This window comes from Triturus cristatus, chromosome 4_1 (assembly GCF_964204655.1).
Source record: "Triturus cristatus chromosome 4_1, aTriCri1.1, whole genome shotgun sequence".
NCBI lineage: Eukaryota > Metazoa > Chordata > Amphibia > Caudata > Salamandridae > Triturus > Triturus cristatus.
In genome coordinates, this window is record NC_140585.1 from 595,728,050 (window position 1) to 595,745,753 (window position 17,704).

The 17,704-nt window shown below is 44.4% G+C and overlaps 1 protein-coding gene across 6 annotated transcripts in view; it reads left to right on the forward strand.

Annotated features, from left to right (window-relative positions):
• Window positions 1-17,704, forward strand: part of FRMD4A (FERM domain containing 4A) — a 713,130-nt gene that overhangs the window by 268,660 nt on the left and 426,766 nt on the right. For 2 of the 6 annotated variants that reach the window (XM_085652944.1, XM_085652945.1), the window contains exon 1: window positions 11,472-11,938. The exons of the other annotated variants lie outside the window; for them this stretch is intronic. In XM_085652944.1, the coding sequence (XP_085509070.1) occupies window positions 11,780-11,938 (159 nt within the window). In that variant the 5' untranslated portion in view covers window positions 11,472-11,779. Of the gene's footprint in view, window positions 1-11,471; window positions 11,939-17,704 lie in introns of those variants that run through there. 6 annotated transcript variants of the gene reach the window in all.

Sequence of the window (17,704 nt, forward strand, 5' to 3'; positions counted from 1 at the left end):
AAGTTGGAGTTATTGGAAATATAAATGGCAATGTTTTTTACCTAGCCATGTTGCAGGGTGCAGTACCATATGTGACCAAAAGGGGACCTCTTTTGTTCACATTTGGTACTGCACCCTGCAGAAGATATGGTAAATCCACCCTACCCATAATGCATTGCATGCAAGACAGTACTACGAGTACATTCAAATAGCTATGTCCATATATACAATGAGTAGCTTTGAAATGTGACAAAATAATTATTACATTAATTTCGGATTAGGTTGTACTCTGTGTGGAGCTGATGAAGGGGAGTCTATAGAGGGTCTCATATAAATGTGAGATGTTCTAGTTAGTGAAGTAACCACTGCCAGCCTAGCTTAGGACCAAATGTGTCTTCTGCCTGAAGCCTTTTTAGAAAACAGTGCCTTGAGGCTGTTATTAAAACCTAGGGAGTAACAACACATGTAACAGGGGGTGTTCTCATGGGAGGTTACAAGAAGGGACAAGGCCGTACTAAGGAGGAACTACTAAGCCTACTGACCAATGAAAAGCCACCATTTACAAAGGACAGGGACAGAAGCCAATTAAAAAGATGGGTGGAAAGTAGGCAGAGCTTTATGCCCATATCCTAAAAACAGCATGTCTTGAAAAGACAGCGCAAACGCTGCCTAGGCGAGACCTAAAGATGGAACCATCTCTGACAGATGTAGTTGGTGCTCATTGGAGTAGGCCAGGCATGGATAGAAGATCTGAAAAGTTAGACACTAATGGAGATCTCACTCTGATCGTGTGGTCCAGGCACATTCATGGTCACACCTATTTGTAAAGGAATAACATTTCACCCTAATTTTCTTTTACCTTTCTTCTGAGACAGGTGAAACTGCGTTTAAAACCCAAGTCGGCAGTGATCAATATTAATGGCATCTTGGTGGTGTGTACATTAGCTAATGGGTCACCAAATTTCATTCAAATATCCAGTGCACAGGTACCCATACCGTAAACTAAAAATTGGCACCTTTCTTGGTAGTCCCAGTGGAGATGCTTGAAACTGAACTGCCCTTTGCCCTTCAAGTTCTAGATGTTTCTTTTGAGACGTAGTATAGAAAAGCCTTCACCTTTTCTGGATTTCTTCATTTGCTGGACCTCAGAGCCTGCCACTTTTTTTTAAAAACACTTACTCACACATTTAATTCACACAAGTACTTGAAGGCCACAAAATGGGTTCCATGTTAAATGTAAAATAACTTTAAGCAAGAAACTGCTTCTCTCTTTTCTATTGGCACACCCTTTCATGGTTTCTTTGTTATCGTGGGCGTCTAGGGTTTGTGCTAGTCCAGGATTGACCTCCATATTTTATGATATATTTAAGTAGATGAACAAAAAGATAGGACGGTATAGTGCAGTAGGTTAATGCATCACACAGGCTAATCCTGTAGGTTCACAAGCAGCCATTAACGTTGTGGTATGCTAAAATATGAAACATATGACAATAGGTGATGTCATCCATAGCATTTTAGTATTTATTAATTATCACACAAAACGTTTCTTACTTAGGACATGTTGCAACCACATATCTCTCCAACCAAGCATGCAGGTGCACCGACTGACAGCGACTCTGCTCAGTTTCCTTTGATGGCACACTAGCAGCAGTTGTGCACTGCACAAATGATCGATGGCATAGCATAACTTATTATGTTACACATGGTTGGTACAACATGTGAAGAATGGGTCATTGTTGTCCAAAAGCTAATACATAAACCTATCTTTGTGTTTTCTTTGTTGACCCCCAAAGCAGTATCTATTTCAGTCTATCTTCTCACTGAAGTGGTGCACATAGAAAGACTGTGGTAATGAAAGCAATTGCAGGTAGGGTGGTGGCACACTGATAAATTGACAAGAAAGTAATGATTGGGTGGTGGCGTATGAATACAGGCAACACATTCAGTATCCTCAACAAATAATAGACATGCACATACATAGAAACATTGTGAAGTAATCCAGACTGGGCTTGGTGTGTTGCCTAGAAGGGGTGATACTAGCAGATCATTCTGACACTGATCAGTCAGGAGATGGCTTCATTAATAACGCAGCTGATTAAGGACGCCAGTCCATGGTGCCATTGAATTGCATCTCTAATTTTTGGTGGCCATGTGGTGATTGAATGTCACAAGCAAAAGCAGTGAGGTATGGGAGTGTAGCAGAAGCAGATGCGAAAGAGTGTGGAAGGACTCAGATCTTTGTGCAAATAAGCATTTGAGCGCATACAGGCTGATCTTTAGTAAGGGTGGTCATGAAAAGCTGAAGACCAAGAAAAAGTGGTTGAAAAATAGGAAGTTACCTTGCTTTTTATATTCTATATCTCCCTTTTCTTTTTCACATCTTTTTTCTCTACAAAATGTATCAGGCTTGTCCTAGTAGCCAACGCATTTGGGAGACAACATATACGTACACACCTGGTGAAGAAACCTTTTTTTTTGCTAGCAGAACGCCTGGGGAACTTAGACTCACAGTTTTGTTGGAGAAAGGAGGTAGAACAAATAGGGCCACCTCCCAATCCCATACCCCGAGACAGCGAATCTGAGAATTGGGTATATAGAACAGAGGCTCCTGCCACACTACACCCTAGTTGATGGCCCTCAATAACACACTCACCCTGACAACAGACCTCAACATAGTGTTCCTCAATGTCAAAGGTCTTAACCACCCTATCAAACGCCGTAAGATAATAGATTACCTAGCTAAAACTAAAGGTGATATAGTCCTTCTACAAGAAACCAAACTATCCATGGAAGATGCCGAACTAGTGAGAGGTAACTGGATCTCACAGATGGCTTGTTCACCAGCCGACAAAAAGAAACAAGGGCTTTTGAAAGATCAAACGTAACAATAGACTCTCAATCCCACGATTGTGAGGGTAGACTGCTAGTAACACATCTGAGAAGGGGGAAGGAGCTAATCCACGTCGCGAACATATACGGCCCCAACGCAGACGACCCATCCTTCAGGTCGGATGTGTCTCGCACGATAGATAGTTTCCCCCAAAACGATCTCGTGGTGGTGGTGGGAGATTTTAACATCCCATTGGACCACATAACGGATAGACAATCTTCCTGTCAATACCACCTCACGAACTCGCACGCAGCACTCCAAAATATCTGTTCCAAATTCAACCTTAAGGACGCATGGCGCCTACAGCACCCTGACACTAGGGACAACACATTCTACTCTAACCCACACAATTCCTACACCAGGATAGATTACATACTAATCTCGGGGTCTCACACGTACCTAATCGAGCACTCAGACATAACCCCAAGACTAGTATCAGACCACTCATGTATCAGCCTAAAACTGAGCGGATGCCATAACGAAGCCATCCCCCGGAGGTGCCGGTTTAACAGCGAGGTACTATCAGACCCCGCGAACAAAAAAAAGATTGAGGAGGCCGTAACTGACTACCTCAAATATAACGACTCCCTGGGGACTAGCACCAATACACTCTGGGATGCCCTAAATGCGACCGTCAGAGGCACAATAATTGAAATTAAGTAAAAAATAAACAGGAGTACAAACCTGAGACTATCTCAACTTGAGCAGGAGATCAAGTGTTTAGAAACGGCCCATGCAAAGGCCACACAAGATAACAAGCTCCTAGCAAAACTAACACAAAATAAATATGACTATAACAAAATCCTGAGCGAAAGAGCAGGACTGTGGTTTAATAAGTACAAAGCCCTTAATCTATGCGAAGCCAACAAAGCAGGGAATCTTCTTGCTTCCTACCTTAAACACAAACGCAACCAGTTTGCTGTCTCATCTATCACAGATTCAAACAACAAAACCCACACAAGGCACAAAGACATCCTTAAGACATTCCAAGAGTACTACCAAGAACTTTACAAAAACAACCAGAGCCTTAACCAAGAGGACTGTACAAAATACCTCGACAGAATCGGGCTTCCAAAGTTAACACTAGGTTAGGTCAAGAAATTAGCTACACCGAAATTGAAATGGCGGTCAAATCACTGAAAGGAAATAAAGCCCCTGGGCCGGACGGGTATACAGCCGCTTTTTACAAGACCTTCTTAAACCAGCTCAAACCACCCATGAAAAAGGTTTTAAACCACTCTGCATCTAAGGGGGCAGTTCCACAATCCATGTCAGAAGCTAACATAGTAGTCGTCCCAAAGGAGGGTAAAGACCACCTAGCACCAAAAAACTGCAGACCCATATCCCTCATTAACGTGGACTGTAAAATGTATGCTAAGATATTGGCAGTTAGACTCAACGCGGTTCTCCCCAAACTAATAAGCAACTCCCAGGTCGGTTTCCTACGCAATCTTTTGTCTAACAACAACACCCGACTTCTCTACCATATATTGGAACATGTGACCACTAAATCAGATCCGGTAGTAGCTATCGCATTAGATGCCGAGAAGGCCTTTGATAAAGTCTCCTTGACCTTCCTGGAACGCTGTATGCAATCCTTCAACTTGGGGGAGGGATTTATACGGATGGCTATGGCCCTGTATCGAGAACCTTCAACTCGTATCGTAGTCAATGGATCACTCTCTGACCCCTTTACATTGCAAAAAGGTACTAGACAGGGATGTCCACTGTCCCCTGCATTATTCTTGCTGGCCTTGGAACCCCTTATCCAGGATATAAAGTTAAACACTAACATAAAAGGGGTCGATATCAATGGCATTGAAATAAAATTAACTGCCTACGCAGATGATGTACTAATAGTAACGGAAAAACCGAAGTCCTCAATCGGGGCCCTGATGACTACGATAGCAGAATATTCCGGGTTCTCAGGGTATAAGCTAAACAAAGACAAATCTGAATGCAAACCACTAAACATTCACTGCACAAAAGACATCCTGGGGGGGTCGGGCTTGGCCTGGCAGACAGGGCATATCAAATACCTAGGTATAAACGTTGGTAGCGACCTAATGGATACGCTACACCACAACGAGAAGCAACTTCCAGGAAAGATGAAGAAACTTTTGGACTCTTGGTGTCCAAAATTCATAATGTGGTGGGGTATAATCAAAACTATTAAAATGATGATCACCCCAATGGTTAACTATTTGATCAGTATGCTCCCACTCCTCCTCACAGATGATTTCCACCGGAAAGTCGATATCCTGATCTCTAAATTCCTCTGGCGCGAAAAGAAAGCACGGATAAGCATTAAGAAACTAAGATTGGATAAAACCCCAGGAGGGGTAAACCTAGCAGGTTTCAGATTATTCCAGGTAGCTTTTCTAGCAAAACAAGGCTCATACTGGATATCACCGCCATCCGATTACATACCGGTATGGCTTTAGGTAGAGGGGCCATCCTGAACAATCTGAGTCCAATAGCCCTACTAACAGCAAATAGATACCCCCACACCTCCAAGTCTATCTTTAAAAACACAAAACTCACGCTACTAAAGATAGACAAGAAGCTGGAGTTTAGCATCAAAGGGTCTAAAATGGAATCACTTTGGGCTAGTAGTAAGGTTCTGTATAAAGGGAAAAGCCTAACCTTTGATACATGGATTGAGAAAGGTATTTATTACCCATACCAACTAGAGAACGAAACGTACCCCATTACATTCACAGACCTCAAATCAAGACATCACATAACTGACATTAGAATTCTCTAATTTTCTGAAAATCAGACCGGCCCTATCAAAAACTAAGCTATCTACCCCACAACCCTCAATCTTCCGATATGTGTCAAACATTAATAAATTAGGGCACCAAGTCTCGCAGCTCTACAAGCTTCTTTGCCCAAAAACCTCCAAACTCAATGATAAGACAGTCGCCTACTGGGATAAACAAACTAAAACTTCACTAAATGAACAATAATGGGCCACACTATGGGCCTCGGCCTCACGCAATAAGATCTCCCCAGTGCTCGCACAATCCAAATTTTGGCTGCTTCACAAGGCTTTTTGGACCCCTGCACGCTTATTCTCATTAGGTCTCAGGGAGGACGCACTATGCTGGAACTGTAACAAGGGGAAGGGGGACCTGGCACATCTTATCTTCCAATGCCCAACACTCAAAGTATTCTGGGAAAAAATCTTTGGTTTCATAAATGATTTTGTTTGATTGTACTCTAGCAAAAGAATTTTCCACCCTCTACTCGGCATTTATGAGCACGGAACTGAAAACGGAACAAGATAAGGACCTACTAGACCTATTACTGACAGCAGCAGTGAAAAGGGTCCTAGCCAACTGGAAGGATACAAGTAAGACCACTTACAAAGGCTGGATCAACTGGATCACGCATCTTAGAGGAACGGACAACATTACACTACAGAACTCACCCTGGAAACCGGCCTCCAGAGGGAAGTGGAGATCTCTAGACACTTACCTAGACTCTTATGAACCGCCATGAAAATGCTAGGCCGGCGAACCACACTCTGGTACCCCCTATGATCGTACCACAAAGACAACTGTATCTAACTGGTCCCAAATGGTTGCATCCAAATATAGCCCTGTCAGGCCTGCATGCGAGTTCAAACATCCTCACAGAATGTCAGATGTAATTAATAAGGAATGTATCTCTCTCATTGCCTGTTCCCTACCTCTTTTTCACCCCTTGCTTTTCTGCCCTTTTCTGTCTGCTTTTCTCTCTTCTTCAATAAATAATGCCACGTGGGGTTAGCTATATAAACACCGATGTATAAACGGCAATTGTTTCAACCTATGCTAACCCTGTAGCAGCTGTTGCGAATAATTCTTGTATAAAAAAAAATTAAAAAATTAAAAATAGAAAGTTGTGTTCCTTCCAGAGATGTTTAGGGAGGCTACATTTAGAAACATGTTTGGGTGGTTGACTGTATCGAGCACTGCAGAGAACTCAAAGAGAATGAGAAGGACGGCATTGTGATTATCGTGAAAGCAGCTGCAACAGTTGCAGGAATGAAGGAACTATTTCAGGGGATTTGGTACGACAAATTATTATTTACTGTACATTAAGATAAACAAGGAGCAGTAGTGGGTGACTCAATAAAGCACCATTTTCTTTAATTGTTTTGAACAGATACTGAATATTTATGTGATAGAGTGGATGGAAAAGACACTAATTTGTTTTCCACTAGGGGCAAAGAGCTGGGAAAAGACCCATGTAGATGTTAGATAGTAGGGCTAACAGTTTTATTACTGGAGGGGTAGATTGACTGGATAGAACATATAACTGGTTGGCTGAATGAAGTGTTATGCTGAGTGTCATGGGGAGATCAGGCAAACGTATTAATTGGCTGGTTTAGGTAATGAGGAGCGGCAGTGCGCCGAAGGAGAGGGAATATAGTTAACTGTGTAGAAAGGTCTCTGAGTGTAAAGATTGAGAGATGATATTAGCGTTAACGTAATGTGTAGCTCAAGCTGTATTAGGAGTAGTGGTGAGTGTGCTTAGGGTATTGTTACAAGCCTTAAGCTTTGTTTGGTGTGGAATTTTCTTGACCTGCGTGAGTGCCCATTCACATTTGAGACTGGGAATGGTTATAGTTATTCATGGCTGTATACATAGGGCCACCCAGTTGGCTGCTAAATAACCCTCCACAAAGTGCAGAAAACACACATGTTTTCCTATATAACCTTCACCCACGAGAGTTGCTCCATGATGGCATGCTTCATCATCGGGTTAATTCCGCTCTGCTGCCGAATGAGGCATTCTGTGACCTGCAAATTACGTGGGTGTACTTATAGATGTATTAATATGGTGTAGAATTATGATAATAGGAGTAGGATGGGTTATTTAATGTGGAAAGAAAACCTTAAAAATACCTGGCTAGGTAGGTCATTCTGACCTCTAGTTGGTATGATTAAAAAACTGGGAGGGTGGATGACTATGTACCTACCTTCCTAAGGGTCGACATGCTTCAAACCATTGCCTTGGTTTTTCATCAGTATCAAGGATCTACCTCCTTGAAACCACTCCTACAGTGCTGTTGGCACTAATCACGCTCAAACATTCTGCATGGTACATATAAGAAGGTGGTTATACCTACTTGGTATTCACTGTTTTGTAATCTGCTATATATAATCATGAGAGGGTTAGTCTGCCAAAGGTTTGACAGAAAACATACTTCAATCAACACGTATACATTAAAGTAATCCAAATACGTGCTGTTTATATACATTCTGAACATCACTTATTAGTGTCATAACTAGTGAACTAATATATGCTAAAAATAGTGGTGAGCACTTCTAATAAAATTAGTATACCTTCTGACACACAACACCTATTACATAAAACATAGAAATTTACATGAGCTACATACATTATTTAGGCAAATGTGTTATTTCATGGATCCGCCGGTGGTCAAGGTGAGCTTATAGTTACACTTGGCGGGGTAAAGAAATGTTGCCCATTATGTCAAAATGATTCCTGAATCTGTATTCAAGGAGCGTTCCTTATATCGAAATCGGCTGTGCCATACTCACGACATCAAAGCATCCCTTCAGCCATTTACCTAAAGGACAGATGCATACCGTGCTTCAGCTGTTACTAGTCTCATCCCTGTGCGTTGGTTTAAAGGCCAGTATCCCTGTCTGCGTTGCGTCCTCGCTGCACCGTGTTAGTCTCAGACGGGTAGACTAGACCGCCTCCTGTCCATGAGTGAAACAAGGAAGTGGTTCCACTCATGGGCGCCATTTCTAATATAGAAGATAACTTGTGCATGTGGTTCAAGTAGGTTAGGATCCTGACGAAGGAATATCTTATCAAGCAATTACAATTTGAGTCACAGAATTGGAGCTTCAATCAACAATCAGGATATTCAAAGATGGAATCAACAATGCTGGGGACTGGTACAATAACATGATATGATTCTGAAATGACCCACAACAGTGATGACAATATAGTTGTAGGTTGGTGAGCACGAGCAAAGGGAGGAAAACGTTGAAAAGGCGAAGAATTTGTTAATAAGGATCTCAACACTGCTACTCCTGCAAGATGTTCGAAGGGAACGAAAGGGGGTGTGAAGGTTAGTGGTGCAGCAACATCTCGGTTTTTGGTGACTATAATTAAGTACCGGGGATGAGAGTTGAAGCGGTCCGCTATGCAGGTGGTGGTGTTGCATATGGAATGGTTATTTCATATACAATGTGATTAGGATTCTGTAAGAGGTTTGCTCTTTACAGTTGTCAATATCTGTTAGCTATTGAGTTGATGGTGTGTATTGAATTTGTAAAGGACTAGCTATGACAATTGAGAAGGATGGGAGGTGGGGTAGCAAACACTCTGGATGTGTTGCAGGGAATTGCGACTGGCTGAGAAGGCTGGTGGCCCTCGGAGAGGATATGCAGAGGTGTATTGAAAATATAGAAGTGACAAGCAGGATGTTGTCTGATGCATTATAGCTATCACAAATATTTAGTGAGGTGGCTTGTAGCTACTGTGGTCACTGAATGAGCTGTAATTGCAATCAACCACAGTTTGGTTTACTGTGGACAGAAAGGGCTTGGTGCTCTAATCACTCAGTGAGCAGCGTGCATGAGCCCATCATGGCACGTGAAGTATTGACCGTTCACTGCAGTTTGATGAGAGCAATGAGGGGCGCCAATCACTCAAAGATGCAGTTCACTGAGATCCCTGGGAGCATAGAGTGCAGTTCAAGAAATGAACAATTAAATGTGGTGAAGCAGGACATGGCACACCAGTCACTCACTGAATGCATAGGTGGCACGTCGGGTATACCTCAGTCAAAAAAACAGTAGTTCCCTGAGGGCATGTCGAGTATGGGTCCCTGAGAGGTACAGTTCAGTGAGGGAATGCTCCATAAGGGATACCAACCTCTCTAATAATGCAGTTTGCTTGAAGATACTAGGTGGGGCACGAAGTAACGAGAAGTTCATGAAGTACCAACAGTAAGAACACAGTTCACTTTGTTCACAAGCCGTGCTTGTGGAACACCTCATTCAGGGCTATTGGAAGTATGCAATTCTGCAGCAGCATTTTTTTTTTGCATAGTCATGGATTTCAGCATTTGCTACATACAGCATAATCTGCAGATTTTAACCCCCCCAAAGGTTTTTCTAGCTCAAACGGATCAGGTGTTACTGGAGACGTGTTTGCGTGCAGTAGAGGGTGCTTTGCAAAGGTTAACAGGTCATCTGTAAGTTGCTTATTTCTGTATTTTGTTGTTAAATTGGTGCTAATGAGATAGAATATTTGCCCAGACGGTATCACCATGTGTAAAAATTACACGATAACGACGCAATAGTTTTAAAAAATGTGCATCATTATGTTGCATAATTTGCCTTATTTTACCACATAATTTAGTCCCTGACATCCTCCAAAGAACAGTTGACTGAGGGCTTGGGGCACATTGGTTTCTGATCATTCAAGTGTGCATGCTGGTCCCTGGGATCACTGGAGGCACATTGGTTGCATCTCATTAAAGGGATAGCTCAGTCAGGGTATATAGGGTACTGGACACTCAGACCGTGGTTCGCTGTGGCCAGAGAAGTACTGGGGTGTCTGACACTCAAGAACTGTGAGCCCCGAGTATTGTTCAGTGTAGGGAGGAGGGGTACTCTACATTCAAATACGCTTTTCCTGAGGAAAATGAGTTTCTGGACAGAGTACCCCTCACTTAGGACACACGAGGCGTAAGCAGAGCCTCTCATTCAGAGTTCAGTTCACTGAGGGCAAATGAGTTACTGATCCTCTAAAGTACAGCTTACTGCGAGTAAGTGATGGAGTGGGTGGTACTCGCAAGGGCTGGGAAGTCATGGTCTCGGGATCGAAGCAGCAGTTGTCAACGTATTGATTGCCTTTGACTGTTCACCTGATCACTCATGGTTTGTACAATAACAACAGTGATGTACATACGTTTGCCCTGGTGCAAAGCAATTTTGCATTGTCTACCGCACGAGCTCACTAGTGCAAAGACATCACCAGTCATTGCAAAGGTTGTGTTTTGACACTAGTTAGTCACTGCACTCGCCAGTGGTGTAAATGTTGATGCACAGTTGCCTTGCACCAAAGCAGGTTTTTGTCATTGCCCTAAATCAATAGATTGTATTACAGGAATAAACCGGATTAAATGTGCATCCAGAACTGCAGTAATAAAAAGTTGCAACTAGAAGTAAAGCTGTGTTTTTAACATGCAACACAGGAAGGGAGAGTTAGGAACGTATGGAGGAGCAAGAGAGGTTGGGAGAGAACTATTCCAACCCAGAGTTAAATGATGTCCATAAACCATTTGTTATCCTGCAAATAAAGCCCTACTTGTTGCTCCTATTTTGTCCGAAACCTATGGAGGAAGGCAGCTTAAAATAAAAGAGTGCTTCCGGAAGTCTAGCACAGCTTCTTAAAAGGAGTCCCTTCGCTTTTAAGTTCGAGATGCAAAAGGTTAAACAACAATCTGGCTTGTCCCGGGAATGTTGGCTCTCGACGAGCATTCTTGTTGAGCCTGGATGGGATCCCGGCAGCTTGAAGCCGACACGATGGCTTGGGATGGGAGTCTCTCTCCTGGCTCTGCAGTCGACAGCGGAGCACTGAGGACAGATGCAAGCAGAAGGCTTGGAGCGGCTGTGGGACTCTGCAGGGAGCAGGCACACATCCTTTACCTGGTTCCCAGGACCCTGTAATCCCCGGATATGACGAAGAATGATCTGGTAGGAAATGCTCTTCTGGGGACACAGCTTCCGAAGCTGATCTTGCTTGTGGCTCCTTCATGTTCATGGCGATCCTGAGGCATTGCAACCATCTTGTGTTGATCCATATTTTACCACAGTAGTTTGCCTTGCTGGTCTGTCGTGTGTTGATCTTACCCAAGCGATAAGCACCATGGCAGCCGTGCTTCTGAACTTCGAGGACTTGTGGTACAACTGGGACAGCTTGGTGTGGAACCTGACGTCACGGGCACTGAGGTCCTCCCGTGTCGGAAACCTGCGAGTCCTGCAAGTATTGCTGAAGCCATGGTGCATTTCCCGAACTGTCTACCAGGTGAGGTGGGATTGCTCAACTTCTAGGTTTACACTCATGCACGGACAGATCTGTGCACACACTGTCTGAGGGGAGCATGCATGCAGGCTGTGGGTGGTCTCTTAGTGAGAAGGCAGTATTGCATTTGTCTGGACTCCCGCAGGCTCCATCCCTTCCAAGACTTCTGCAGCCTGCGGCTTGGTCACTCAATGGGAAGGTAGTGTTTCATTTGTCAGTACTCCCACAGACTCCATCCCTTTGAAGACTGGCAGCCTGAAGTTAGTTTCTCATTGGGAAGGTAGTGTTGCATTTGTTAAGACTCCCACAGACTCCATCCCTTCAAACACTTTTTGGGGTTGTGGGTGGACAGTTAGGGCCTGATTATGAATTTGGCTGTCCGTGGACCGCCAAACTCACGATGTCGTAGCGGTGGCGGTCCGACCACTGCCACACCAGCAAACTCACCGCCGTATTACAACTTTGGCGGTCGGACTGCCATTTGGCAACTGACAGTGAACCGGATTCCCTGGCAGAGGCGCGGCGGTCAGGGACTCACAATATGCTGGCGGTGCTGCTGCAGCCCCGTCATGCATATTACGAGTTTCCTGACTGCCAGCGGTCTCATGGAGGTTCTTACTTCATAAACCTGCTAGTGGTTAGGAAACAAAGGGGGCCCTGTAGGTCCCCTTTGCCCTATGCATGGTGCATGCAGGGGGCACATGTTGTGCCCCCCTCTGTGTATACACCCTCAGTTCCTGCACTGCATGGACTGCACCGGTCCATGCTGTGCAGGAACTGCCTTTGACACTGTCATTGCGGTGCCTTTTTCATGGGCACCACCGTCGGACGACCAAAGAACAACCAGCCAGGGACTAAAAAAGTCGTAACCTGGCGGGCGGTGCTCACATGGCTTTGGTGGTCTTGGAGCGCGGCCGCGGCATGGCGTAACCGGTTAAAGACCGCCAAAGTCGTAATCAGGCCCATAGTGGGAATGTAGTGTTGCATTTGTCAGGACTCCCACAGACTCCATCCTTTCGAAGACTTTCCCAGCCTGTGAGTGGTCACTCCACAGACTCCATCCCTTCAAATACTTCTGCAGCTTGTGGGTGGACACTTAGTAGAAAGGCGATGTCGCACTTTTCAGGACTCCCACAGACTCCATCCCTTCGAAGACTTTGTGGGCCAGTGGGTGGTCACTCAGTGGGAAGGTGGAGTTGCACTTGTGAGAACTCCCACACACTCCATCCTTTCAAAGACTTCTGCAGCCTGCGGCTGAGTCTCTCAGTGGGAAGGTGGTGTTGCACTTGTCAAGACTCCCACAGACTCCATCCCTTCGAAGACTTCCTCAGTCTGTGGGTGGTCACTCAGTGGAAAGGGTGGTGTTGCACTTGTCAGGACTCCCACAGACTCCATCCCTTCGAAGACTTCTCCTCCCACTTCCCACGGGAGCCCTTCCCGTTTCACGCATGCGCCCGTGTGTCCCAGGCCTCCAGGGTACTCCTGGGAGAGGGCTACACTGCATGCGTAGATGAAACCATCTTTGCTCTGCATCGTTATCACATGGCTTGAAAGTGCAGTTTGATGCGCGAGGCTGTAAATCCACGCGGCGGCGGTGGTAACATTAGCCTTAAATAGGTGGCTAATGGCTTTCCCGTCAGCACTCTCCTCTCCTCATGCGCGCCTGTTCTTGCGGCTTTTTTACAAGTACTACCCGCTTTCCACAGTATGCTGTGCGCTGCCCTATTAATAAAGCGAGACATCCCCCCCTCTAACTTCATTTATAGATTTATGGCTTGGAATTAAGCAGTCTCTCGTACGCTAACGCTTTCTGCTGCTCACATGGCTTCCTCATCACAGCATGGCACAACGGTTCTAGAAACCATTCATTATCTCAAATGGCCCATTTGATTACACATTTTGTAGTTTTGCATAACATTTACAGCTGTAAAAATGTGCGTATGTGTTATTGCGATCAAACAACAAGGTGTCTGCTTCCCGTGAAGTGTACAGTTGTGCTGCATGTTGGAAACCCCTGCCTGGTGAGCACGCGGAGAGCCTTCCAGTGGCTCCCGTGAGCCTCCCATGCACTACTCCGCGTGTACAGTAAATAAACAGGTTAATTTCATATTCAAGGCCGGTTTCAATGTATTCATAAAGTACATAAGAAACTAATTCAGGGAGGGTTGTGACACAACTCTTGATTCTAGGGTCACCCACATTGGATCATCATAGGTGTCACGTGGCATTCTCGGTATTTTTGACCACACCCACTTTATCGTCCACTAAATGCGGTCAGAAAACAGATTCTGTTCTGAGCCAGGCTCCTCGGTTTCCTGTGTGAAGGACCCCAAGTTGTGCCAGCACTGTTAGCCAGTTCTTTAAATGGAAATGTAGAAGTGTTGGTACTCGCCAGCTAGAGTACCTGTTCGCTTCTGAGAAGTACCGGTACTCTCCCATTAAATATATTGCAGGGGTGCTGAGAAGTGCAGGTACTCTCCCTTTCAAATTAATCAAGTGCAGGTGCCGAGTCCTGGACAGCACCTGCCCACTTAAAGCTCTACTGTGAGCCCATTCTGGTGATGATATGTTGCTGTGCAAATGTCTGGCACATAACAAGCGAGTGGATTGCATCAGCACAGTTTGTATTCTGCAGAGTTGGGGGGATACTTTGAGTCCATTTCTGCCCTTACTCTGGTTGTCTTGTTCATCTCCCTTCTAATGCTAACACTGTGTGTCAGCCTCCAGCCCTGTGCTGGGCACTGGTCTTGTATTGGAATGGAAGCTTTCTGCACAGCCTTGCACAAACACACAGGTTCAATGCCACAGTGACGTCAGGTCCTGTTCTGGAGTTGTCCTCGCGAGCTCCAGTGCAGGGGTCGACTTTGAACATGGAGTGCGCAGCTGAGTGTTTTCTTATTCTTTGGAGTGACATCAGATTATTGGAAATAGGATAATATATAGAAACCCCCAGGGTTTGGTTGTGCGATAAAATGTTCTTACCGCAAGTGTGAAAAGTTACAGAGGTGCCCATAGTTCTGATTTATCACATTGCACCACATTCCTCGCTGTGATATGTGGTTAATGCAAGCCACCTGGTCTGACTGGTAGACTGGGTATCCGTTGCAAGTGTAGGTCATTTGGGACTTGGCACAGAGTAACGAGCAGGTCCTAAATTAGGGCTTGAATCATAACCTTGATCGGTATGACAGGTATGTTTAAGTTTGTCTGGGCTGTCCATCCTCGACTGAGGTTGGGTTGGCCTGCTGGATTTTTACCCGAAGATCTCTTCTAGAAGGCGCATGAAACCTCTTCCTAGAACGATCTTTCTGTGTTCCTTCGGCTTCGAGTCAGGGAGCACTTGTTCCGTCAATCCCAGAATTAATTCGACTGCTGTGGGTTGAGCTCTGAGGATTAGATGTGTAATTGTGGCAGCTTTGTTTCGGCCACTTAGAACCTGCCACGCTGGACAACTGTTGGCTTTGCAGCACGAGCATGGCCGCCCAGCCTTGTAGAGTGTGTACTTTGATATGTAACTCCATCCGCTCAGCTCCAGGCTCTTCACAAGGAAGCGGTCCCAGTGCTGGCTGGGTCTGCTGCGGGATCACTCGAAAGGCGGCCTCGGTTTGGATTAAGGCCACCACTTAACGGTGCTCCCTTTCCACTGTGGAACATCTGGCATGGTGCGTGTGCAGGAGCCAAGCCCCATGCGTGAGGGTCTAACGCTGTCTCACATTTTACTAGTGTGGTTTGAAAGCGGTCTTGTCATTGATGAAGCTTAATGGGGGCACTTGGAGCAGTATCTTACAACTCAGTGCCTCCACTAGATATCATTCTTATGATATGTGCTCAGATCAGCAAAATAGCAAGTTACATGCACGGCTTTAGTAGGTGTTCAGCTAACACTGTAGATTGTTCATTACCATTGTGTTTAATGTCTAGGCTCTGGGGAGAAGGCAATTCACTTCAGAAAAAGCTGAAAACATTGACCTGGGTTCCTCCATCGTTAGTATGGTAGGTCTGATGTAGAAACTGATGTTCACTCATGTGGATGAGAGCAAGGGAAACAAACCAAGTGGACAGCCTCTCTCAACTGTAGCCCTAATAACACGAACACTGGTGAAGGTCCCTCCAGGCAGCCTTGTTTCAATATTGATCGCGGGTCGCTAGTGCTATTCATTCATCGCGGAGTAGGTAGTATGAATGTAGTAGATATGCAAAGAACACTCAAAATAGTTTTGAGGAGCTCTACGGTTGTCTGGGTTATCCACTCATCACTGGATTCATATTAGGATAGTGTTGAGTGAAGTCCTATAGACCCAGGAGGGCAGTATACAGATTGGTCCCCATCACTTCCATCTGTCAATATTGGGCTTTCGACGCTGATGAAATGTTATGCTTGCATCTGTTGCTTCGTATTATGGATTGTTATAAGCACTAGTTGACGCCTGTCTACGGAGACACTGTGCTAAATATCTAAATAATATATCAACATTCAGTGTTAATAAGATACAGGTTGTGGCTTATGTGTATGGCTAGGGAAGGTATATAGGGTGTATTTCAGACCAGTGTTACATGTAACCAGGTGCAGAGGAGATGCTTCAGTTGTTTGATATTTAGCAAGTGTATGATTTACAAGGTTAATACACAATAAGGCATGCAAGCACATCCTTTTATGGGTTGCCATGTTTCAGCCTTCATTATGGTCACAGAGATCCCTTGACTTCTTCAGGACGATGCACCCAACTTGTACATAGGATTAGCAGTTGTTCTACAACATCAATAAAGGATTATTGAATTTCATAACACATATTTTGTGTCACAGGTTGGCTTCTAATCTTAAGGCCAGGTACTTGGTCATTTGTTTTAGCCATATATCTCGAAAGAGGAGGAAGTGAAGGTTTCGATTGGATCACTCCCTAGCAGCCATAAGAATGGTGATTATTTCAGGACTTTTTGGGTGTTCTTTCCTGAGCGTTAGGCTTTTAGGACTTTTTTGTTTTTTAATTTAATTTCAGAGAGAAGTGAAAAGGCCAAGATTGTAATAGTGGTACTTCTGAGAAAACAGGGTCCAGTTTGTGGGCGAGGAAGGGACTGTTGTTTTAAGTGAAACTCAAAGAGACAGGCATCTCAAGAAACACCTCAGTTTAATCCAGGCCATGTTTTTCTAATCAGCTTTCTCAAACTTTTTTTATGGAACACACTTGAGCACGTTTTTTGTTAGGAAGGCTGGATTAACAGTCCCAGGAGAGTTTGGAAAGGTTTTACATAAACATGAGTGCTCTGTTCTATTACGTGATTTTATTTTAGTTGCAAATAGAAGGCTTGTGGGTAGTGGGGGATGGGGTCACTAGAATTATGTGACAGGGGAGAACCAAATTATGTATTATAATTGTTAGACTAAATGAATCGGCAAGTAGGGCAAATAATGCAGTTTAATGCAGCACATTTTGTGATAGTGTTACTACATTATTTTGTCGTTTTCACACCTGGTAACATAGTCTGGAAACAGATTTCTCCTCCTTAGTATCAATGTAACACCTAAATACAGCACTATGCAACTGAAAACTATCCAGAAAACATTTGTGAAGGTGCTTCTAGTGAGCAGGAACTCGAGTCGCCATATTTTAGTAACTTTTGATCCATTTGAGCTTGAAACATTTTTTTGTTAAAAACTGCAGATTATGCAGCAGATGGTGGATTGTGTGGCAAATGTGGCAAAGCCATAATTATTTGAAAGACGCTGTGGCCGCTGAATCACATTTATTCAGTGTCCCTGGTTATATGTCA